Below are 25139 nucleotides of genomic sequence, written 5' to 3'. Positions count from 1 at the left end.
TCTATGTATAGACTAGAATAGCATGATACATTCTATCTATAGAAATCAAATCTTTACTCCAATACCTAGATTATACGGGTTTTATTATTGCCAACACTTTTTATTCCAAATGTCTGAGTTACATAGCTCCTGAGTTACCGCAAGTAAAGAATTTAAGGAAACAAGAGCTAAAATAAAATATTTTTATATAGTAATATTAGAAACATTTTCTGCATAAGTTGATGGACAAATTCAATGTTTGCCAAGTGGAAATAACAAAACTAAAGATAATGCATAGCTTTTATATGTTAAAAGATTATAAAAATATCTAAATATGATCTAAAACCCAATACTAAAATGTATTTAGTGATTTATTCCAAAAATAAAAATCTTGAAACAATTAAAGGAATTAAACAGATTTTCCTTGTATTTATAACAGCAGAGAAAAAACAAAAATGAAAATAAATTTTAAGAGAAAGTTATTTAGCAAAGCTGTTATACAAAATCTCTGAAGGACAATGTCATCTGCGTTAGTTTATTCTTCTAAACATTAATTTAACAACATGTTACCTAATTCTCAAACACAAAACATTTTAAACAAGCACCTGGGAGGCACCATTTCACCAAGGGTGCTGTTGAGTCCATTGTGCAAATCTTCATTTTGAGAAGGGATGGGGTGAACTGATGGGATGGGTGGGGCAGAAGGAGTAGATAAAGGAGGGAGAGGAGTCTGGAAAGCTACTCTGGGTCTTTCAGGTGGTGTCATCTCTCCAAAGTGTCTTGGTGTCACACTAAACTGCTTTAGTCTATCAGGCTAAAATAAAGAAAGAAATCTGTTTGTTACATAGTATCATAAATTTAAAGGCGGAAGCGTCCTCAAAAGACCCTGCCTCCCAGCAGACATTTTAAACTCACAGAGTAATAGAGTTCATAACTATAAAATATTTTTATGATCTAATTCTTATTTTATAAATGGGTAATTGAGGCTTTCTGACAAGTACATAAATCACCACAAGTCTCACCTTTAATAATCAATAATTAGAGCTAGGAATTAATTTCAAATAAATCAGTCTATTATAATACAAGAGTACTCTGCTACTTCTCTATCCATTGTCATTTCTGTTACGAAAGTATTCTCCAGAACCCAGCCAGCAAATGCTTCCTGTAAATGGCCAAACAGTAATAGGCTTCGCAATCTCTTCACAACTGCCCCACTAAGCTATAGTGCTAAAGCAGTCACAGACAATGTATAAAGAATGAGGGAGGCCGGGCTTCAATAAAACTTTATTTACAAAACAAGTAGCAGATGGATTCAGCCATAGGCCACAGATTGCTAATGCCTACTAAAGAACATCATTTTTATATCCATTTCTAAGATTTGACATCAAAAGTAAGTGCTAAAGTAATGTTTAACTATTGTCTCTGAAAAACATTAAATACATAAATATATATCGTCTCTGATATTTATTCTTGTAAATCAACTTGACATTCTTTAGGGGTTTCAATTCAAATGTCAGACACTCCAAAATTTAACATCTAAATACGTCATATTAAAAAGCTCAAGCTTATAAAATAAAAGTTGTTTTTTTTTTTTCCAGTGAAACCAAAGACTGAACCCAGGAACTACTCAGCACTGAGCTATATCCCCAGTTCTTTTTTTACTATTTTCTTTTAGGCAGGGTCCCACTAAATTGCCCAGGCTGGACTTGAACCCATGATCCTTTGGACTCAGCCTCCCAGAGAGCTGGGATTACAGACATGGGCCATTATACCCTGGTTAAAAGGAAATTTTGACTGCAAAGGTTATCAAAGGTATTTACTGATAAATGAAAATATATTTAACTTATGAGTTTATCTTGCTTTTTCTGCCATGGTTATCTCATCCGGAATGATTTTTCAAATTAGTCTAAAAGTCTCATAGTCAGTCAGTCTTGGGAGAAATACTGGTGCAGTATTAAACTTTTTTTTCTTTTTCTTTTTTTATGCTGGGGATTGAATCCAGGGCCTCATGTTTACTAAACACACTCTACCACTGAGTTGTACCCCTAGCCTTACCTCTACTTTTTTTAAAACAGGTAACTCAAAGGATATACACTCAGTATAGTTAGAAGTAAATCAAAAGTAGCCTACAGCTGATAACAATTTAAAGTTAAATAATTTTAACGTTAAGATTTGCTGCATCCTTATGAGAGAATGAACTTTTTAATGATATTAGAAGTCTTAATTATCATTTAAGGATGAAATAAAAACTTGCCGTAGTAAATAAATACTATGTATCAAACTACTTTAAAAGTACATTTAGTAAGAGTAATAAATTGTTACCTCTTCCTTACTTAACTACAATAATGTAGTTCATTTCACTTAACATTAGAATTGCAAAATTAAAGAAAAAGGATTATTGTTGCTCTAGCTTTACATTAGGTAACAATAAAAAGCTTAAAGACTGGAATTAAAGTTTCTTTGGAAATTAGATTAAAAAAGCAAGTGGTCAAAACATATTCAAGAGTAACATCAATTGTAAATTGGGCAGATATATTTCCTATGAAATAGTACACATGAACAAAATAAAGCACTAATTTAAAACTAAAAAGTGATATGCAGATGAAAAAGAAAATTAGGCAAAGAAACAACACAGGTGAGAGTTAAGATTTATATTTTATAAGAATTGAATTTATTTTATTATTGTTCAAACCGATCTACTCTTAACAGTCTCCCAGTAAGTATCTATCCTTACATTTGAGGATTATCTGAATGAAAGATTAAGAGGTACCAGGAAGCCCTACCGATTTCTCAGGGTCTTGTACTCCAGAAGCTGCAACTCTGAGTTCTAAATCTTTTTCTCTAAACAAAATTAAAGTTTTATATATTAAAAAGTTATAACAAAGACTATCAAAATTATAACCATCATTAAAACATATCTGCACACAAAATCTATGTAATACATCTCCAAATAGAAATAATTTCTTTGATAATAAAACCTTAAATAATACCAAAAATCAAATTTTCTGACTTGATAAAGAGTAACTAACTTAGAATAAGTAACTAACTTAGAATAAGTATCTTAAAACCAGTCCATGGGATACTTCAAAGACAAAATAAAATCCAAAAATAAAATCTTTATGAAGCAAAATAAAAATCCACACAAAATAAAATCCAAAAATAAAATCTTTATGAAACAAATCTCCCTTAGAATACTGGTATATTTTCAGTTCACACAAGGAAGGGTAAAAATTTAAATAAAACTGCCATGCTTCCTAATAAGAATTTTTTTTAAAATGATGTTTAAAGATGGCTCATAGCAGAAAACAAGTATCAGCTGCCTCCTATATGGAAAAGTAAAAGTAAAAGATCTCAAATTCTCTAAAATCAAGACTGCAACTCCTAATTTTAAACTATAACAAGTATCTTGCAGATATTTCTACAAGAAATTAAAAACACTGAGACTCATAAACAACATAAACACTTGTGATTTACCATATGATTATTTTATACTGCCTTTATGTATGTATGCTTGAAATTTGAAAAACATAAAATACTTTGTTACTATGTAAGAGATAACCTAACAGGCACACAGATAACATGAAAGGTTACTCTAAAGAAAAAAGTAAGCAAGTTAATGAAAGAAGTAAACTATTGTATAATATATAGTTTGATTTGTTACCTATGACAAAGAAAATTAACATTATCATAGTATTTATTTTCCTTGCTGATTTACAATGTACTGATTGATATGTAAGTGATTTATAAATCAACAATTTTGTTAGGAAAAACAGCCCCTTATTTTACAACCATGTCATTTTACATAGGTATACTTTCAATTCAAAACATCTGTATTAAATGCAAACCTTTCATTACCGTCTCTTGTTCTTCTGTTGCTCAGCCATTTGTTCCAATAATTCTAGTCTATATTTCTCTTTCCTTCTCTGAGTAAGATCTCGATCTTCACCTCCTGGATATTAATAAGAAAAAAATCTAGTCATAACTCCTAAGCATCATATAAAGCTAAAACTTAAACAAAAATTCATTTAGTTATATCGATAAGTATTGAATATATAAGTAGTACAGAAGGAATGAATCACACGTATCAGTACTTCTTCAGTTAATTTCTTAATTTATGAGTTTGCATCATAAGTCAAACACAAGATACATTAATAACTCCCAAGCCTCTACCTTTAGACAAAACTTTCTAATCCCGTCCTTATTTTAACCTGGGTTAATACATTCACTTGATATTTTCCATAAGCCCCTTAAATTTAACAAGTTCCATCCAAATAGATTCTTCAAAAGCTACTGCCCCTCTTTGCTTTCTGCTAATGGCCCCTATAATGGAGCCACAATGTCTCACTGTAACTTTGATGTTCATCTTTTCTTACCCAATTCAAATGAGGTCTCCTTCCTTTCTATTCTAAGGGTCATTTATCTTGGTTAGGTCTTCTCTGTAGTTCTCCTAAATTGCAAAAATAACCTCCTAACTTCTCTTCCCAGTTACCTTCTCCCTAAGTACATCCAACCACACGTAAGATTAAGCATTTTAAAATGAAGTACTAATCACACTAACAGTAAAAAAAACTTTGTTACTTTAATACTACAGGAAAAATACCCTCTCACCTTGATATCATTTATGTAAAAGTTGATTAAAACTTTTGGATGCAGAGAAGATCATTATTACATAAATTAGAGCCAAAAAAAACCCCTCTCAATGTAGATATGTTACATAAATCAAAGGATTTTAAAATTGGAAATTTGTCTACCATCTTAATTATTGGTCTCCCAACCATACTGGGTACACAGCACCTGAGTTTGCCCATTAAGCACAGATGTCAGCAACTGTGAAGCTCTCAGAGGAGTACCATAATTATGTTAAGGTTATTAACAGTGTTTTAAAATCAAAGTAGGTTTCCATTCCTCTTCCTTGATGGAAAGGAAAAGCACAGGACTTAATTTCCTACTTAAATAACTAGAAAATTAGGCATAATATACAAAATAATTTGGGGGGCATTGGACAACAAGCAGCACAGGACTATAATACCTGAGAGAAAAAAAAAGTGACCCCTATAATCATTCTAGTTTTTGCCCAAATGCAATTTCTAGACTACATGTACAGGAAAAGAAAACCCCAACAGAGCCAAGAAACTGAGCTAAAGTGAATAAAGAGGAACTTGGGGAGGGCAATATGGCTCAGTGGTAGAGCATAAGCTTAGCATGTATGAGACCCTGGGTTTGATTCCCAACATCACAAAAAGTTAAGCGGGAAAAGATCAAAATTGAGAAAAGCTAAAATGGCTGGACGTCTGAAACAAAGATCCAAAATAAAGTATGCATTTCACACTTTACTGTATACTAGTTTGTGTATTCAGACAGAAATTCCATTTGGCTAAGCAAAACACTAAGAAACCGAAAAATTTGCAGACCTGAAACAAAAGAGAAAAATTCAAGTTGCAGCCAGTTTGTATAGACTCCCAGGACTGTCAGGGAAGATCCCAGAGAGGTTACTCTGTAGAAGCAAGGCTAAACTATTCTCTGGAATAAACAGTACTCATGTCCCTAGAGAAGCTTAAAAATAGCCCTCAAATGGGAGGCTGAAGCAGGAAGATCATAAGTTTGAGACTAGCCGGGGCAATTTAGCAAAGCCTATCTCAAAAAATAAGTAAATATAATAAGAAGAAGAATAACAATAATAATAATCTTTTTTTAAAGGGGCTGGGAAAAAAATAAAAATAAAAATAAAAAAGGGTTGGGAATGTGGCTCAGTGTGAAGACCCTGGAGTCAATCCCAGTACCGCCAAAAAAAACAAAAAGCAAAACAAAACAAAAAACCACCTCAAGAGTATCAAATTGTTTCTTAGTGACAAAGAAATGTGACTAGGGTAGGCAAAGTTTGAAGATGGCTCCTGTAAGTCCCCTCCTCCAGGTGCTGACTCCTTGAGTATAATCTCCCCTTGAGTTAGTAGGGTGGGCCCTATGAATTACTTCTATAAAATAGAAGAACATGGAAAGGTGAAAGAAATTTGCAGATGTAAGTAAGGTGAAAAATCAATTAAGTTTGGAATAACCAAATGGGAGAGCATTTTAGGTGGATTTGATATAATCAGATGAAAGCCCTTAGAAGAAAGAATGAGCTTTCCCTGAGTTTAGAAATAATTCTTGCTGGTAGTATAGAGTGAGCAGTGATGGTAAGGAAACCTACATGATGAGAAACAGCAGATGATCTCGAGGAGCAGTGAGGAGTCTCCAGTGGGCCACTAGTTTAAAAAAAAAAAAAGTCCCTAAGAATCAAAAGAAATTAATTCTGCAAAACTTCTGAATATGTAATGTGGCAACAGATTCTTCCCCAGTCCAGCCTCTAGATCAGTGATGGCAAACCTTTTAGAGCTTTAAACAATAACAAACAGCCAGCAGCACACGTCCCATAGGTTCACCACCACTGCTCTAGATGAAAAACAGCCTGGATGCATCTCAACATCCTAGAAAAACAAGAACAATCCAAATCTGAAACTGAAAGAAGGAAAGAAATTATAAACATAGGAGCAGAAATTAATAAAACTGTGATTTTAAAAAAATACAAAGTTCAATGAATCAAAGAGTTGATTCATGTCTGAAGAGAGAGAAGACAAGATTTGGTTCAGGCTATGAGGGAGAGATTTCCGGTGGACCGTAAGTCCAAATTAGCAAGATTTCTGCCCAAGCACACCTCTTGGGTCTCAGTGGTAACTCATATAACCAAGGTTGATTCTAGCTGGTATAAATAATTTATATAATCAAGGCCTCTACTGGCATGTGGCCACTATTGTATATTTTGGTATAAATGTAGACTGGCACAAGGGTTGGAGGAAATTAAGCTGCTGAGGACTGCTTCAGGCATGGACAAACTAGGGCCCTGAAGACTGCCACACAGGCATGCACGGCTGAGCAGGAATAAGGGAATAAAGGCATGTTGAGACATTTCCACGACTGTCTCTTCTTCTCAAGTGAACCTCCCCATCTGAAATGGTAACAAAACAGGGGAGGAGAAGGGGAAATTTTTAAAAGAGGATCAAGGTGTGATATGTATATGTACCAATCCCTCACAATGAATATATTTTCTATATATTATATATATACACTAATGGGGGGACACACAGCCTGGCTAACACAATTATAGCCTTTTGAGACTATAAATAAAGGACCCAACTAAACCATGATCAGATTTCTAACCCACAGAAAGTAAGACATAGTAAGTGTGGGTTGTTTTTAAATGTCTTTTATTAGAACATGTTTGCAGTAGATGAGTTTTACATTCACCTTAGGAAATGGGTACATATACATAACACATTTTGATTCTTTTTTAAGCCCCTTCTTCTTCCCACTCACCTCCCTCCCTCCCTAAGTCTCCTTTTCCCATTTTCATTATCGTTATTATCTTTAGTCCATGTCTACATCATATAATGTTTACATTTATTGTAGGTATATGACACATGTACATGACACATCTTAAATATTTTTACTTCTCCAAACCCTCCCCACCTCCCTTTGTCCTTAATCTCCTAGATGCCCTTCCCATTTACAAAAGAGCTATCTTTCTGTTTCCTTCTATCAATCATTTATTTTCCTTTAATTTGTATTTGCCTTACTCAAATGAGAGATATCATATGGTATTTAAGCTTGTGTATCTGATTTATTTCATTTAACATTATACTTTCTACATACACCTATTTTCCTACAATTGTTTCAGATGTATCCTCCTTTACAGCTGAACAGTATCCCATTATATATAAATACCACATTTTCTTTATCCATTGGTTTGTTAATGGACATACTATTAGCTATTATGAATTGTGCTGCTATAAATATTGGTATGCATGTATGGCTACAACATGACATCTTTAACTCTTTGGGACGATACCTGGAAGAGGAATAGCTGAGTCAAATGGAATTTCTAATTTTAGTTCTCTGACAAAGCTCCATACTGATTTCCATACTGGTTGTACTAGTTTACATTCCCACCAACAGGGTTCCGTTTTCCCCACAGCCCCACCAGCATCTGTTACTATTTGATTTCTTGATGATGGCCATTCTTTCAGGAGTAAGGTGAAATATCAGTGTTGTTTTAATCTGCATTTCTCTAATGGCCAGCAATGTTGAGCATTTCTTCACGTACTTACTGGCCATTTGTACTACTACTTCTGTGAAGTGTCTTCACTTCATGTGCCCATTTTTTGAATGAGTCTTTTATTTTGAGGGAATTCTAATTTTTTTTGAATTCTTTGTATATTCTAGGTATTAGTCCTCTATCTGAGGAATGGTTGGCAAAAAATTTTTTCCACTTTGTAAGTTGCCTTTTCACTCTGTTGACTGTTTCTTTCACCATGAAGAGATTTTTTTATATATATATGATCCCATTTGTTGATTCTCAGAGCTGTTTTCTGTGAAGCCAGGGTTCTTCTGTTCAGAAAGTCTTTGGCTACATCTCTGATTTCAAGAGTTTGACCTATTTTATCTTCCAGCCGTTAACTGTTTCTGTCTTAACATTTAGTTTTTAATCTATTTTTATTTTAGTATAGTACACGGTGAGAGATACAGGTCTTGCTTCAATCTTCTAAATTGTTTTCCCAACACTATTTGTTAAAGAGGGTATCTTCACTCCAGTGTATGTTTTTGGCCCTTTTGTCAAAGACCAAATAGTTGAATGTGCTTGGTGTTGTTTCTGTATGCTCTATTCTGTTCCACTGACCTTCGTGTCAGTTTTTGTGCCAGTATCAGGTGTTTTTATCACGCTAGCTTTGTAACATAACTTCAGGTCCAGGACTGTGATGCCTCTGGATTGCTCTTTTTACCCAGGTATTTTCTGGTTTCATATGAATTTTAGGAATGTTTCCTCGAATTGGGTAAAGAGTATTGGAATTTTGAGTAGGATTGCACTGAATATCAACTCTGGAAGTATGGCCATTTTGACATTGATTCTGCCTCTCTGGAAAAGGGGAATGTAAACTTGTGGCCAATATAGTCAATGAACATAATGCAGATTTGGATATGAATGTATAAGATCAAGAGGAAGAATAGCAGCCAATAATAGAAAGAAATGTGATGGAACATGAGCATACAGAACTGAGAAGCTGAGCTTAGTGGGACATGCCTGTAACCCCAGCAATTGGGAGACTAAGGAAGGGGGATCACCACCACAAGTTCAAGACCAGCTTGGGCTACATAATGAGTTCAAGGCCAGCCTGAACTGCATAGTGAGTCTACGGCCATACCACCCTGAACGCGCCCGATCTCATCTGAACTACACAGTGAGACCCTGTCTTAAAAAAAGAACTGAAAAATGCAGAACTTCTAATAAATATTAATTTGAGTGATCCTTTTGTGTTGTATAAATTACTCATATTTACAGCTGAAGAAACAAACATATGCCATACATTGAGGTTTTATTGCAAAAAAAAGAGAAAACCTCAGCAATGGTGGGAATCTGTCACAATTAATGAGATGAAAGTTTTTACAGGTATATTATTATGAGGATAGTACCATTACTAGATATTAGATTGTACTGGTCAGAAAGTAATATCTATGCCAACAGACAAAGAATGCCATGCAATATGATCCTTTTTTGGCTATTTTGAACTGTTTACATTTCTCTGACAATATCAAATGCAGAGTCTAGACTCCTTTGAATAAGTTTTTTAAAATCATGAAAGAAATTATAAGTACATTCAAGAATGCAGTAAAACCTGGAAAATGTAGCAAGAGATGAAAGTATGGTTTTATGGCAAGGACATCTGGATTTTTGCTAACACATCAAAGAAAAATGGCACAAATATGGGATAAAATTATATAAAATGTTTGCTTAATGGTTATACTTATAAATATATGTCTATACCAGAAAAAGTGCAAACCCTCTGATGCATGGGCATTCTTATGTTGTTTTAAAATTAATTAATGGCTTATTATTTGAACACATATGTACATAACTATATATCCCCAGTACAAGAACTTTTACAAAAAGAAACATATTTTTGTGGCACTGTACAGTCAAATCAAAAATTTCTACCTGTACATGCAAGGACAAAGCAAAAACAGGACAAAATCATATACTTTGAAAATTGTTCTGGTGTAAAATTTGCTAAATGGACGGAAAAAAGAACTCTGTAACTTGTAAAAATCATGCATGTACACTGATTGAAGGAAAGCCTGGAAACATAAAACTAGATGTCTTTGATTACAATAATGCAAAGAAAATACATCACTTATTTAGCCTTAAAATTATACAGAACTATACAGTCCATATTAAACGTTCAGCATGGTACCTAACGTAAGCACTTGATAAATGTTTTTTATGATTAATAAAAGTAGTATTATAACATTGTGTTCTTATTAAAGATCTTTCATATAATATTGCAAAAGTCTAATCATTTGGAAATTTTGTACATACCAAAGAGCATCCCTGCAAAAGAACTACAGATTTCTCGATTAGTAGATTTGAATGGTTTGTGTTCTTGAGCACTAAAACAAAGAAACAAAAGAGTATTAATTAAAATTTAGATAATGTTCAGGAACCAAAAACTTAAGAGTAAAATGTAGATATGGGTTATTCCCTTTCAAAGTACTACAGACAGTATTTACATATTTTTAAAATTTTTATTTTGTTAGTGCATGTGTGTAGTATATAATGCTTACATTCCTTGTGGGAAGTTGGTACATATACATAACAGATCTTAATTTCTTTTTTCATCCCCCTTCCCTCCCTTCCTTCCCCCACTTACCCATCTTTTGATCCCTTGCCTTTCTTTGTTATACATATATTTTTCGGTAAGTGATGGCATTTTATTTCTTTATAGAGTGAAATACCAATTTACTCAGGTTCAATAAAAATATAACCTTTTAGCTGGGTGTGGTGGCATATGCCTGTAATCCTAGCACTTGGGAGGCTGAGGCAGGAGGATTTCAAGTTTGAAGACAGCCTGGTCTACACTGAGACTTCCAGGTCAACCTTACTATAGAGCAAAGTTATACAATTCTTCAGTCTGCTTCACTGGCTCTATAGGTTCAAAAAAAATCTTTTTTCATAAGTGTGGCTATCCAGTAATAAAAATGGATATAAGTATGTATAATACATTCTTAAAAAGAAACTATAACTAATGTACATACTTAGCAAAGGAGATCATCTCTTTAAAAAAAAAAAAAACTTCCATGCAGATAGAAACATGGGGAAATAATTCTCTCAATGAAAATTTAATTAGGACCAAACAATAAACTCTCTTATTGCAAATATTCTTTATATACTATATTTCTTCAAAGAAAAGAAGACACCTCATTTGACATATGATAAAAATATCTTATTTATACCATAGATTAGAACCATTTATTCTTATATATGACACAAGAAAGCATCAAGATTAAAAAGCTATGAAGTTATTTCCTGTCTTTCTGAAAGACAAACATATGAGTACTGACTTATAAAGGAAGCATAAAAAATTATCTACTCAATAAGCTGAAAATCAAAAAGGGTTTAAAGAAAAATTCACACTGCAGGATTATTCTCAATTCATTTTCAGGCAAAGCGCATGATCATGACTCCCAAGATATTTTAAATAGATTTTCACTCCGTTAAATTACATGCATATCCCTCCTATTTCAAACAAATTTATATACTTATGATAGAACACATGAGGCAGGCTTTATAAGCAAAAACTTGTTCTTCAAATTAATGCTATAAAGTACTATAAATTCTTATTTACTACTACCTCCTACCTCACCTTTTTTTTTTTCACTTTAATTCCTTTCTCACTAGGAAGGAAGGCTATTCATATACTGTATCTTTCTACCTTTTCAATAAGCCAGTTTTAGGTAGGTACTGTTTCACAGTGTGGTGACTAAAGGGCAGAATTTATATCACATACTGTACCTTTCATTTCCAGCAGATGAAATTCGTGTGTTTGATTGTTCTATGATATCACCATCATTTTCCATAGGAGGCACCTCCCCTTGTCTTTTCCCATGCATCCTTAAAAACACATTATCTTATAGAGCATGTTCCACATACAGTGGACCTTCTCATCTCTTTAGGATTTTAACATGTGATGTTGGAAACATTAAAGGAACAGAGTATTATAATGAAGTTTTACTGTAAACATTCTAAAATTAATTCAAATGAGATTTGTTTCAAGTATGATCTGCTGGTTTTAACAGACATTAAGAGTTTAAGGGGGATTTTCTGGTTCAGTTTGGTTTGGTTTGGTTCAGTTTAGTTTACTTTGGTTTGCAGTTCTGAGGAACTGCACCCAGGGCCTTGCATAACTAGGTAAGATCAACATACCCCACCCCTATTAGTATGTTTTTAAAGCAGATTATTATAAATTATTTCCATATAACTTCTAGAAAATTCTAATTTCAAACTACAAACATAAAACATATTTTTAAACTTAAGGCAAGTTAAAGTAAGACATTCTATCATTCACTTAATAAGTGAATAATTGAGCAATTCCTCCATGCTAGTACTACGCTGGGCACTGCATACATGCAGTCCTTGCATTCATGAAGACTACAGTTAAAATTCAAAATGAGACATTTTTAAGTTAAAATTCACAAATTTTGGGAATTATGTCACTGTATATATAAACCTTTTAACTTAAAATATAGCAGCAGTCTTACCAATAAATTAAATCAAATATAGAAAACCATAACATCTGCTAACACATACATAACATGAAAGAATAAATGTTACCAAAAGCTAAATGGAAAGTATGAACAAATAGGCCAATTTGTGGGTAGACATAATCAGCTCTCTTTACTTACAGGAACAGAAATGAAAAGATTAAGAATATTTTTCTAATTTCTTCTTTTAAAACCTTTTTAGAAAATAATGAAAAATGTTTTAAATTAACATTTTCTTTTTCCATTTGGCAAACACTGATTTTTTTTTTAAGTTTAATTTTGCAGACCTCAGAAACAAACATAACTTTCTTTATACCAAAACTTATCTACGAAAACCAGCATTTCATAAGTACTACTTCCTTATGGGCTGCTGAGTTAGTTAAAAACTAGATTGTCTTTCTCAAGAGGACTAATAGAAATATGACTGTTAAAGTACCGGTTACTGTTTATATCTAGATGTTCCTCCAAAGCCTCACATACTCATAGGTGGGGCTTTTGGGAGGTGATTGAATCATGGGTGTGTGATTCTCCTCACTGGATTAGTTCACTGATGGGTTTATAGCTGGGTGGGATGTCAGGGCGTGAAGCTTGCCAGGAACAGGTGGGTCACTGAGGGCATGGCCTGAAAGGGTATATATCATCCCTCTTTCTCTCTTCATCCCTTGCTGTTTCCTGCCTGCTATGCCACGAATGATTGCTCTTCTGGCATGCCTCCTTGCCTTGGAGCCAGCGGACTATGGGCTGAAACCTCTACAAATTGAACCAAAATAAACCTTTGCTTCTTAAGAGTTGTGGGTATCAAATCTTGTGTCTCAGAATCAAGAAAGTAAGACAACTACTGACTGGTATTTTTAGATTAATTTCACTATCAAATTAATAAAACTGGCAATTTTTAGTTTTAACAGAAAAGGAACTTTCCATTCTGATAGAATCGGTATATAAAATTCTTGTGCTCACTTTGGCAGTACATATAGTATATAAAATTCTTTCTTTACTTCTTTCCATCACACAAACCACTGTCAAAATCATCTGTGGAGAAAAAAATTACTTGTATTTTAGTCTGAATAATGTTAATGTCTTGGCACAATATGTGAATGACTTCCATTTTTTATCCATACTAAAACAGAGCTCTCAACGGGTAGTTTAAAAAAGAATTTCACATTTATTTAAATTTATCAAAAAAATACTTGCTTTTACCTAACCTAAAGTCTAGGTACTGTCTTTTAAACTGACATATCAGTTTTAGTGCTGTTTCCTATGTCTACAACTGAAAGTACACGTAAATATAAATTCAAAAATTCAAACTTGTAATTAACAATCCCAGGCAACCAAGTTTAGTTATATTGGCTCTATAAAATACACATGTGCAAAAGATTTAACAGAGCAGGCAGAGACTGCCTATCCTTAGAAAAGCCTCCCTCAACAGATAAACCTTGGCTATCAGGTGAGAACACAGATTTTAGGAGAGTTCTCACCATTCCAATAATTAATAAGAGCAGCTCACTATTGCTATGTGCCCAAACAATATAGCTCATGCTAAAACACCTTCAAGGAATCTGGAATTTTAGTACATGATAAGAAAAGGGTGCCTATATGGCCAGTCTCCAATAAAAACCTTAGGCACTGAATCTAAATGAACTTCCTAGCAGATATTTCCTTATGTAGTCAACAATTCAATACTGGAGGAATTAAGCATCTCCTGTGTGACTTCTCTGGGAGGGGATCTGGGAAGCTCATGTCTCCTTTCTTCCTGATTTTGTCCCATGCACCTTTTCTCTTTGCTGATTTTGCTTTCTATCTTTTCAATGCAGTAAATCACAGCCATGATTACAAATATACACATAGCCATGATTACAACTATATACACAGCTCAATACACAAATCCTAAGAAGACTTCCTAGAGAATCATCAAACCTAGGAGTGGTCTTGGGAAGCCATGACACAATACACAAAAATAAATGCATTTATGAGGCAAAGCGGTAGCCATATCAATGAAAATTTTAAACAGGGAAATTTAAAGTTGCAAAACTTTTAAAGCATAACTTGGAATTCTAGAATTAAAGGTCATTTATAAAACATTTTTATAAAATTTACCAAAGAAAGAAAAAATATTTTACCAAAAAGCTTGTGGCTTCCTGCATTTTTAGTTGTCTAAAGACAATTGGATTAACAATTCTAGCTTATCTTTATACAGCTATATCAAAGCATACACACTTAAATATGTGTCAGCATATAAAGATAACTTAAGAAACCAAACACTATATGCGCAAGAGGTCATTTTCAAAGTTCATTCTAAATTCAAGAAATTTAACAAATGATTTTACTTATGTCCAAGAGCTATAATAAAACCACAAATATTTCCCAGTAAACAGTCCATATAAAAGATGTTCTAAGGTGTAGCTTCCACTGAAGAAACAAAATCATTAACAAGATTATAAAAGTCACCTGTCACTGATAATTATAACAGAATCAACATGCGAGAAACATTTAGTCAAGAAAAAGAACATAAATATGCATTTCATTTAAAAGATCATACTACTAGGTCTTTAGAGCCTATAGATCTTTCACTTTTACTTAAAAGATCATGAGATGTTAAGGCATCCTACTCAGCTTTATTAAACAATAATGATTTGTTTATCTTTGTTAAATTAAGGAAGAATTACTGTTTACAAATAGATATTCCATAAATATTTTTAGTTACTAATATAAGACATTCAAAAAGAAGGATAACTTGAGCTTTGAAACCCAATTATAATTTGTAAAGTCAGCTACCTTATTCTCTATTTTAAAAATCCCTAAAATTTCACAGAATTTCCTTCATTTACTAATCTTCCTTTCAATAATGCAGCTTTCCTCAAACTTCCATCTAAGAAATTTAGCATTTAATTATTCTTAGCAATCCTCTTAGTTCTCATTAACAACTTTTCCAGCCATTACAGGGTTACTCCTTAATGATATTATCCAGGACTAATGCACTCACAAAGTATCTTAGGGAAAGTCCAGGGATTCATTGTAGGTTGTTTGTTCCTGGGAAGCCTTTTGTTTAGCTATTAGACCTGCAGAGCCAGAACACCAAATTAAAACTATTCCTGTAACCCAGAAGCAATCTATCTATATATTTCATGGCTTTAAATAAACAGTACAGTTACCACACCTCAACCCACTGTGTTTTGCCAGAAAAGGAGACTTCATAAAAGAGAAACTTTGCTTCCTTTGAATGAAAATCAGAATATGACTGAAAGAATGAAGTAACTGCCAAATGATTTCCCTTTTTCTTCTTTCCTATTTCCTTAAAAAGACATGAGTCAACAACTTTAGTTGAGGAGGTAAAAATCTTAATGCCCTAAGAACACAGATACAAACTCAAAACCAACGTTTTACCCTAAATGTTAATGCATCGATTTTTTTAAAACTCTCTCCAGGACCGGGGATTTAACTCAGTGGTTCCGCAGCTTGTCTTGCAAGCGCAAGGACCAGAGTTCGATCCCTGGTACCAAAAAAAAAAAAAAAAAAAAACCTATCTTCAAAAATAAAGCAAGTAAGCTGAGTCTGGTGCCAAATGTCTATAACCCCAGCACTTGGGAGGCTGAGATCCTGAGTTCAGAGCCCAACCTGGGCTACCTAGTGATTTCCAGGCCAGCCTTAACTACACACACAGTGAGACCTTATCTCAAAAATACAAAAGGGGGGGAAAAAAAATAAAGCTAAGTGTTCAAAACCACAGGTATTTTCAACCATCTAATTTAAATAGGAATAAAACAATTTCTAAATGATAATACCTTCTCCTGTTTCATTAATAAGCCACTCTACTTTAGAAGTAAATTTACAGTGTTTATATTATCAATAATAACACATGATAAAAATAAAATTTTTACCACCTGTTGCTCCTGTATTGATATACAGCACATTGGAAAGAAAAATCCAATTTCTCCTTACTTAAAAGAAACAATAAAAAAAAATTTTTTTTTTGAGACACAGTCTTGCTAGGTAGTTCAAGTTGTCCTTGAACTCACTATGGAACCCAGGCCAACCTCAAATTCATGCCAATTCTCCTGCCTCAGCCTTCCAGGTGCTGGAATTACAGGCATGCACTACCACACCTGGCAAGAAATCATCTTATTGATAATAACAGTAACTATATCATTTTATTTTTATATCAAAAATTTCTCTCTTGAAAATGAATTCTGCTATTAAATGTACTATTGTTATAAGAATTAAAGAAAAACTCTGAAATGCTTTTTCTTATTGTTTTCAGTTCTTTCCCAAGAACTGAAACTTTAAAGATAGTCTTTTCTATTTTCAACTCTATCTTCAAAGTGAGAAAAACAATTTTTTAAATGGCCTACCCAAAGATAAATGAAAACTATTAAAAGAAGAAAAGGTAACCCCAAGTTAGGTAACTTAAAGTCTAATAAGCCATTTTCCCCACTTATACTTTATACGTTAAGCTTAAAAGAATGTCCTACACTACGTACATCTATGTGGCTAACAGAGATTTCCAACTTCAGGGGGAGTACTATTTCAGAATTATATTAAATGACTACTAATTATAAACAGCAAATATCAAGATTTAAGTAAAATAAAACTCCTGAGCACATTAATCACACAGAAACTAAAAACAGCATTGTAATACTAAAAACTTTTACTTATTAACATTACACACTAAAAACATAAGATAACATATAAACTTCATGTTAAAAAGAACAGGATGACTGCTCAAAAAGAAAGGCTCAAAAGGCATACTACGACATTCAACTACAGAAGGTTCCTAAAACTATAAATTTTACTGAGATTATCAAGCATATAAAAACAAAGGAAATACACTAAATGCAACTGTCATTCACAGTGCTAACCACCTTGTTAATTATGTAAAAATATTGCCAGTGATTCATGGTAATGAGTTTAAAAAAGTATTATTTCTTGAAGAAAATTCACTTTCTCATCTTTAAATAAATACATTATTGTACATTAAAAATTTATAGGTTAATTAGAAGTCAAAGTCAAAAATATAAAATAAAGCATAAAATTTATCAGAGACTGACTTAGAAAGAGGGGAAAAAAAGAGAAAAAGAGAAACTCAGAAAAATGAAGAAAATTAATTTTGTACATTAGTCTCAAATTTTCACTTAAGAGTCATTTATCCTAACCATTTTTCCTATTAAATAAATATAAATTATTAAATGACTGATGTGAAATATTTGGGAGATGGGGCTGGAAATAACTTGTTACCCTCAAGATATATGTGGAACACCTTAACATTTGAAGATATATGACAGCTGATACATTAACAAAACACAAGTAATATTACTTTTCTCTTTTCTCTCTCTTTTTCCCTTCTTTTCAGTAATGGGGATTTAACCCAAGGCCTTTGCACTGACCACATCTCCAGCCCTCTTTTATTTATTTTGTTTCTTCTGAGACAGGGTCTTGCTAAGTCACTAAGTTGCCAGAGCTGGGCTGGAACTTTGAGTCCTCCTGCCTCAGCCTCCCAGAGAGCTGAGATTACAGGTGTACACTGCCACATCTGGCTAATATGACTTACATTTTGAAGAAATATATTCATGTTTAACTAGACTTACATTCTTGTGGAAGAACTCAACCACATATTTATTCTCAAACTACTAATTGGGGAAGCTGATATAAAAAGTTCATTTCAGGGGCCAGGGATTTAGCTCAGTGGCACAGCACCTGTCTGGCAAGCACAAGGTCCTAAGTTTGATCCCTGGTGTAGAGAAAAAAAAAAAAAAAGTTCACAGGCCTGGGATTTAGCTCAGTGCTTCCGCCACCTGCCTCACAAGCACAAGGTCCCGAGTTTGATCCCCAGTACCCCCCCAAAAAAAGAGTTCATTTCATTTACAAATTACATGAGAAAGTAAGATAGTTCTCAAATCACTAGGATAGGATTCATTTGTTAATTCATGTATAAAATTATCACTAGGTTTAATTATAAAAGCTACAATTTTTTTTAAAGAAGCATATCTCAAAAGGTATGCATACATTACATTCTAAAAGTAAACATAAAGGAAAAAAGTTCTCATGTACAAAGAAAGCATCACCAAGGGTCCAAGATTACTTGAAGTTCTCCAAATGAGAGTTCGTTTAGTTAGGGCAATTTTGATTGCCTTCAGATATAAGTACTTTCATGTACAAGTGAAATACATTACAGGATTTGGATCATTTTCTGAAGTACAGTTAGATTCAGATCAGAGAAGCTACAATGGGAATTCCAAAATTCTAAATCCTTCATTCAAATTACCTAAACCAGTGTGAATATTAAAAAATACTGTGGCCTTGTGTGGTAGTCAGCTACTTGGGAGCAAGAGGATCAGCATGAGCAACTTAGCAAGATACTATTTCAAAATAAAATGTTAAAAGCCTGGTGATGTAGCTCACTGCTCCCAGCAATCCTCAGTACCCCACCCCGTGCAAAAAAAAAAACAACAAAAAACAGTGTGAATAGGACATAACAGCTACAAAATAAAGACTAAAAAGAACTGAAAACCTTTGTATCATTATCATATTTAGAAAACTTAAAGATGCAGTATTATCCGAGAAAATTTTCTAAAAATTCTAAAAAAGTAAATTATTTGGATTAATAAATGAAACAGATCCCGTAAACTGTTCAAAGTTTAGATTTAACCCTTTCAATTTAACAAGTCAATGACAAATACAGAACTCTGTGATATTTCTATCTCTAAAAGTTAGGTAAATATATGTCCAAATTTTCAGTATTAAAGATGAATATTACCATAAAATAAGACCTCACTGTAGTAATTATAAATACTTCCACAAATATAATCATTCAAAAGAAATAAAAAGCACCTAAAACTCCAATAAAAACATAATGCCATTTCACTTAGACAACTGTTCAATAAATGACTCAAAAACAAACATACTGATACTTAGAATACGTGAATATTAAAGGAATAAACTATATTTCACTTACTTTGCCTCTTTTTTCCCTATATTTTAACATCTGAATTGGGATGGCCATCAACCTGGTTTTAAGTCATGTTACGGCAGAGAACAGTTATTTTTTTCCTGTCAGTCATTTGGGACAAGCAAGACATTCTGAATTCTTGTCTTGAGGTTTTTTGGATACTACTGGCAGCATGAATTCAGACTGTGAACCTGTATACTGGTTTACACTTCAAACTGCCAGGAAAGATTTTAGTTTTTTTACTCTCTCTACCTGATGCCAAGCTTGAGACATGGAAATTTCATTTTTGTTTTGATTTGTTTGCAGTGCTAGGAATTGAACCCAGAAACTTCATTCTGAGCTATATCCCCAAGTCTTTTTTTATTTTTTATTCTGAGACAAGGTCTCACTAAGTCACTAAGTTGCCCAGGTTGGGCTCAAACTTTCAATACTCCTGCCTCACCATGCCTGGTAGAAGTTTCCTTTCTGTCTCCACTGTGGGCATGTTTACTTCTCATTTATCTTCACATGAAAGGTATAGCTTTTAGGTTTTCAGCTTTATAAGAGGGTCTCCATCTTGGGTGATTACTTTTTGCCCCTGGTGGCTCATAAAATAACAGTGCTTTATAAAACTGATAGTATCTTAGAATTATATGGTAAATCAAATGAAACTGCCACTACCTAAAATAATACTGATAAAAGTAACACATTATTAAATAAATAAGAAAATAAAAACAAAGTGGTAGATACCTGTCATTTGTATACACTCTCAAAAGTCTTCTGTCAACATCACCTTCATATCTAAACCTCTCATCCATTTCTTCACTTATTTCAGGATCTTGGTCTGGTCTACAATACTGTCTATCAAAAACGGGATCCTCATGAAACCTGCAAAATCTTCTTTCTGGAACACCAGCCTTGCTGGCAAACCTCTGATGTTTTGTATTGGAAATACCAACTTTTTCATTAGTTTTTTTAGTAATTCTTTTATTCCTTAATTCAATTTCATCATCCAATTGTCGATATCTGTCCTCCTCTAGCCGTCTTCGGTTTAGAAGTTGTTCATAGGTCTCTGAAGGAGTTAAGACATCTCTCCTGGGACCCTCTGAATTTGAGCAAGATGTTTGTATTTGTGAAGGTAAATCAGATTGAACTTGACTAACAGGATTTTTACTCCTCTGACTCCTGGACTGTTCAATTAAAAAAGGAAAAAGAAATAAATCAATGAGATACTATCTCTTAAAATACAAGTAAAGCCTTAAACTCAACTCTGACATTTAAGCACCTATAAGAAATATTTTTTCTTTAGAAAAAAACTTCAAGGAAAATTTATCTTGCAATAAAACATCAAATATTAATAAACAGATAACAGTAAAATGAATAACTGGCTATAAGAACAGAAGACAAACTAAATGCAAATTCCTATCCCAGGAGATACTGGACATATCTTTGCAGTTAAATATTACTTCAAAATATTTCAAATTAAATTCTTCCTCAACATAAAGAGCACAGAAAGTAAAAAAGTTTTGGCTCTAATAACATCAACCATCCTAAAATTTGGGAAATACATATATATACATAAATAGCTAGAAACTGTCAATATAAAAAAAAATCACTTAAGGGCCAGGGATTTAGCTCAGTGGAACTGCACCTGCCTAGCAAGAGCAAGGTCCTGAGTTCGATCCCCAGTACCAAAAAAAAAAAAAAAAAAAATTTCACTTAAAAATTTAAAAATAAGGGCCAGGGATTTAGCTCAGTGGTTCCAGTGGCTCCTGCACAAGTACAAGGTCCTGAGTTCAATCACCGGTACCAAAAAAAAAATTTAAAAACAAAAATTATTTCATAAAACTGATCTCTAAAATTAAATTTCCCCAGTGAGATTACATTTAAAAAGGTAAGATAAATTTGTCAGTATTAGATGAAACAATTTCCAAAATAAATGTTCTGTGTTTGGCTTAATTTTTCAAATATTGACATAAAATCCAGGTCACTTATCTAAAATATAAAAAGCTTTTCAAATAAGTACAAAATATTCGCCCTGGGGTATTAAAACTTTAAAAGTAAAACTCACCTCAGTGCTCTTTTCTACCTGTCTGAACTTTTCACTGGATTCTTCCTTACCCCTGAGAAACTGATTATATTCTTTGTTTCGTTCAAGTTTCAACCTTTCCTTAAAACAGAAATCAAAAAGCAATGCTAACTCCAACTTCAGGAAAAGTTATTTTAATATCAAATCAGAATCATACAAATCAAAGCTTTTACCCAGAACCAAGCTTTACTAATAATTTCAAGGATATAAATCAATACAAGGAACAGGACTAAAAGGGAGAAATCTGACCATCATCACAGCTCCCCACATCTCTTTTGCCACATGAGATATGTATGCTTTGGTCCATGAACATATAAGAACTCTAATTATGGAACATTTCCACTTTATATTACAGTAATTACAGAAATTAGATGACATTTTCCAGAGAGCTATTCCCCATAAATCCACAAACTGCAGATTTCTTTACCAACACAATCCTAGACAAACCAGGTACACCCTGCAATAGCATTGATAAATCTCTTCCATTAGTAAATATGATAACTCCGTTTTCCAGGAAGTCTGTCCTTAGCACATTTCCAAAAACATAGACCCAGTAACATTCATTCTCAAGGACAACTCCTTCTTTCCTTCCCCTAACTCCCAAATCCACTCCCAAAACACCTGCTGCTAATCAATTCCTTCCCAAGATTAAAGAAGGACTCTTGTTATATTTTAAATACAAAAAGGTAAAATTATATACACACTAAAATACTATAATATAAATGTTCTATTAGTACATAAATATTACATTAGGGAATGTTTTTAAATTTTGAATACCACTAATGTCACTGAAACAACATAATCTAAAAGAGTATTAAAGGAATTAGGACTGTATTTTGAAACTTACTATCCTTTTGCTTTACATATTGATCTTGCTTGGAAATTGAGTGTATACAGGAGGTATGTAGTGTTATTGGTGTTATAGTGCTACCACCTCTAAAAAATAGGACTAGAAGCACACATTCAAATAGCTCCAACCCTTACCCTCATAGAAGCTCACTATACTCTCATATCCACTCATTTGACTGATAATTTTGCCTTAGCATAAACTTATTTTTTTTGGTACCAGGGATTGAGCCCAGGACCTTGCACTGGCAAGGCAAGCAGCAGCACCACTGAGTTAAATCACTGGCCCATAGCATAAACTTTGTGGTTCAGAAACTAATGCTGAAAAAAATACATTCTGAATATTCCATTTAAGTATAATCACATATAAAAGAATTAACAAACTAAAGAAATATATCATATTATTATAAGTATGTTCAAAAAACTTTTTAAACAGCACAACTAGAGACTCCATAGATTTTTTTAAAAAAGAAATATATTCTAGTATGGGAAAATATGGTAACCTGTGAGCACTTAAATTAGAAATACAATTTTGATGTCTCAGAAAACTACTACCCACAATAAGTATTCTTACCCACCTACCTTGGCAGATAACCTCTCACCAATAGGAAGAGAAACTCCCAGAGTAGATGAATCTGTTTCACCCATGGATAGAAAATTTTTCTGTATATATACACACATTAAAAAAATATATTACCTAATTGCCTTTGTAAAATATTTCATAAGCATGTATTTACATTCTATACTCTAAACTATTATAGCCTGCAGAGCAAAAGAATGAAATGGAGATGAAGATAGAAACTATGAATCTATAGAGTCCACATCAAAAGTTATTGAAAAAGAAGATAATTTTTTTTACAATCAATAATTCCCTAAAAAGGACAATCTTTTGCATTATATGTATATATGTGTATATATGTGTGTGTATAATATGTAGACATATATATGCATGTATATGTATATATGTATTTGATTCAAGATAATTAAGAAAGCATAATAAATGGGAAACTTTTTCAAATTATATTCCTCTTCTAGGCACATATTCTTTATTCTCAGTGCTCTACTGCTCTTTTGGTCTTAAGGCAAAATTTAAACTTCCTCACAAATACTCTTATGGATTCCCACAAGTTTTTTCTACTTTTCTGTTATGGCTTGTATCTAGATGCCCTCCCAAAGCTTCATGCATTCATAGGTAGAGCTTTTCAGAGGTACCCAGATCTAGGGTGTGTGACTATGGATTAAGGGTGTGATAGCTTAAATTAGTCAACTGATTGGTTTAGCATAGTTCTGAGTGTGGATAACAGGAAAAACCACTCTGGATGTGAGTGGCACCACCCACAAAGGCTTATAGCCTAGATAGGATAAAACAGAAAGGGAGGCTTGTTGCTGTTGCTGTTGCCTCCTGCTTCCTGCCTGCTCTACCATGGACTGCTTTTCTTCTGTGATGCCCCTCTCCTATGTCACCTTGCCTTGAAGACAGCCAACCCTTGCTTGTTTATTTGTTTTGAGAGAGATCCTTGCTCTGTTGCCCAGCCTGGCCTCAAACTCATGATCCTTCTGCCTCAGCCTCCTGAGTTCTGGGACCACAGCCATGTACCACCACAACTGGCTTGAACATTGTTTCTTGAACACTGTTCTAGCTGTGTTCATTAAACATTTAAGTGAGATAGTGCGTAAAGTATTAGACTGAGAATCAAAAGCCCTACATTGTACGACTAGCCCAACTCTTATTAGTTATGCAACACTGAGCAAGTCAGTTAACTTCTCCGATACACTTTCTTTCATAAAATGAGAATGGTACCTGGTCTGACTACCTACCAAAGCTGGTATAAGATCAAGGAGGATTGAGCTGAGCATGGTAGAGTTCACCTGCAATCCCAGCACTATCTAAGGAAGATCAACCACAAGTTTAAGGTCAGCTTGGGCTACAAAATAAGTTCAAGGCCAGGCTGAACTACAAAAGGGAGACTCTGTCTCAAAAATAAATAAATAAATAAATAAGGACCAAGGGGGATTAAAAAAAAAAAGTAAAATCTCTTTGAATACTATAAAGCAAATACACGAGATAGTGAAAAGTATATGCAATCGCCAATTTTTTGGTACTCAAATTGAAATAAGCTACTTCTATATCTCAGTATCTTCATCTATAAAACAGGGATAATATCATCTGCATCACTAGGTATGAAGATTAAATCAATCAATACATGTTAGCCTGTCTAGCTCTAGGCCTTTATTTATTAAACAATTACAGGGCCGGGGATTTAGCTCAGTGGTTTCGCCGCCTGCTGCACAAGCACAAGGACCCGAGTTCGATCCCCAGCACCAAAAAAAAAAAAAAAAAAACAATTATCAACCATCTAATGCTTTTCAGGTACTATTTTTGATGAAAAGGAGACAATGATTAAGCCTATGTTCTCTCTACTATGTTCCCTCTATACAATTCAATTAGGGAAACAGACATTTAAACGAATAACTGCAATACAATATACTAGGTCTACTACGATAGCACTATATTCAAAACATTATGGAAACAGTGATTAAAAAAGCATAGTGAGTCTGGTCATTCAAGAGATGCAAATTAAAACAACACTAAGAGTCCATCTCACTCCAGAAAGAATGGCTATTATCCAGACACCAAGCAATAACAAATGTTGGCAGGACTGTGGGGAAAAGGGAACT

General features: G+C 33.5%; 1 protein-coding gene across 23 annotated transcripts in view; it reads right to left on the bottom strand.

Moving 5' to 3' along the window:
- The window catches only part of Cspp1 (centrosome and spindle pole associated protein 1), a 142098-nt gene that overhangs the window by 68574 nt on the left and 48385 nt on the right, over nt 1-25139 (bottom strand). For 7 of the 23 annotated variants that reach the window (XM_021256047.2, XM_021256044.2, XM_021256051.2 and 4 more), the window contains 9 exons: nt 24279-24347; nt 23043-23123; nt 21597-21695; nt 20276-20715; nt 11858-11956; nt 10385-10455; nt 3835-3928; nt 2763-2820; nt 585-793 (listed from right to left, as the gene is read on the bottom strand). In XM_021256047.2, coding sequence (XP_021111706.1) covers nt 585-793; nt 2763-2820; nt 3835-3928; nt 10385-10455; nt 11858-11956; nt 20276-20715; nt 21597-21695; nt 23043-23123; nt 24279-24347 — 1220 coding nt within the window. The remainder of the gene's footprint in view (nt 1-584; nt 794-2762; nt 2821-3834; nt 3929-10384; nt 10456-11857; nt 11957-20275; nt 20716-21596; nt 21696-23042; nt 23124-24278; nt 24348-25139) is intronic. The other 16 variants (XM_004842088.4, XM_087190430.1, XM_013071232.3 and 13 more) reach the window with 9 other exon arrangements.

The sequence above is a fragment of the Heterocephalus glaber genome, unplaced genomic scaffold, assembly GCF_053883595.1.
Source record: "Heterocephalus glaber isolate CG9 unplaced genomic scaffold, H.glaber_assembly_v1.0 deba00001553, whole genome shotgun sequence".
NCBI classification, from domain to species: Eukaryota; Metazoa; Chordata; class Mammalia; order Rodentia; family Bathyergidae; genus Heterocephalus; species Heterocephalus glaber.
The sequence above is the reverse complement of the archived record's forward strand: the minus strand, read 5'-3'. Positions and strand labels throughout refer to the sequence as shown.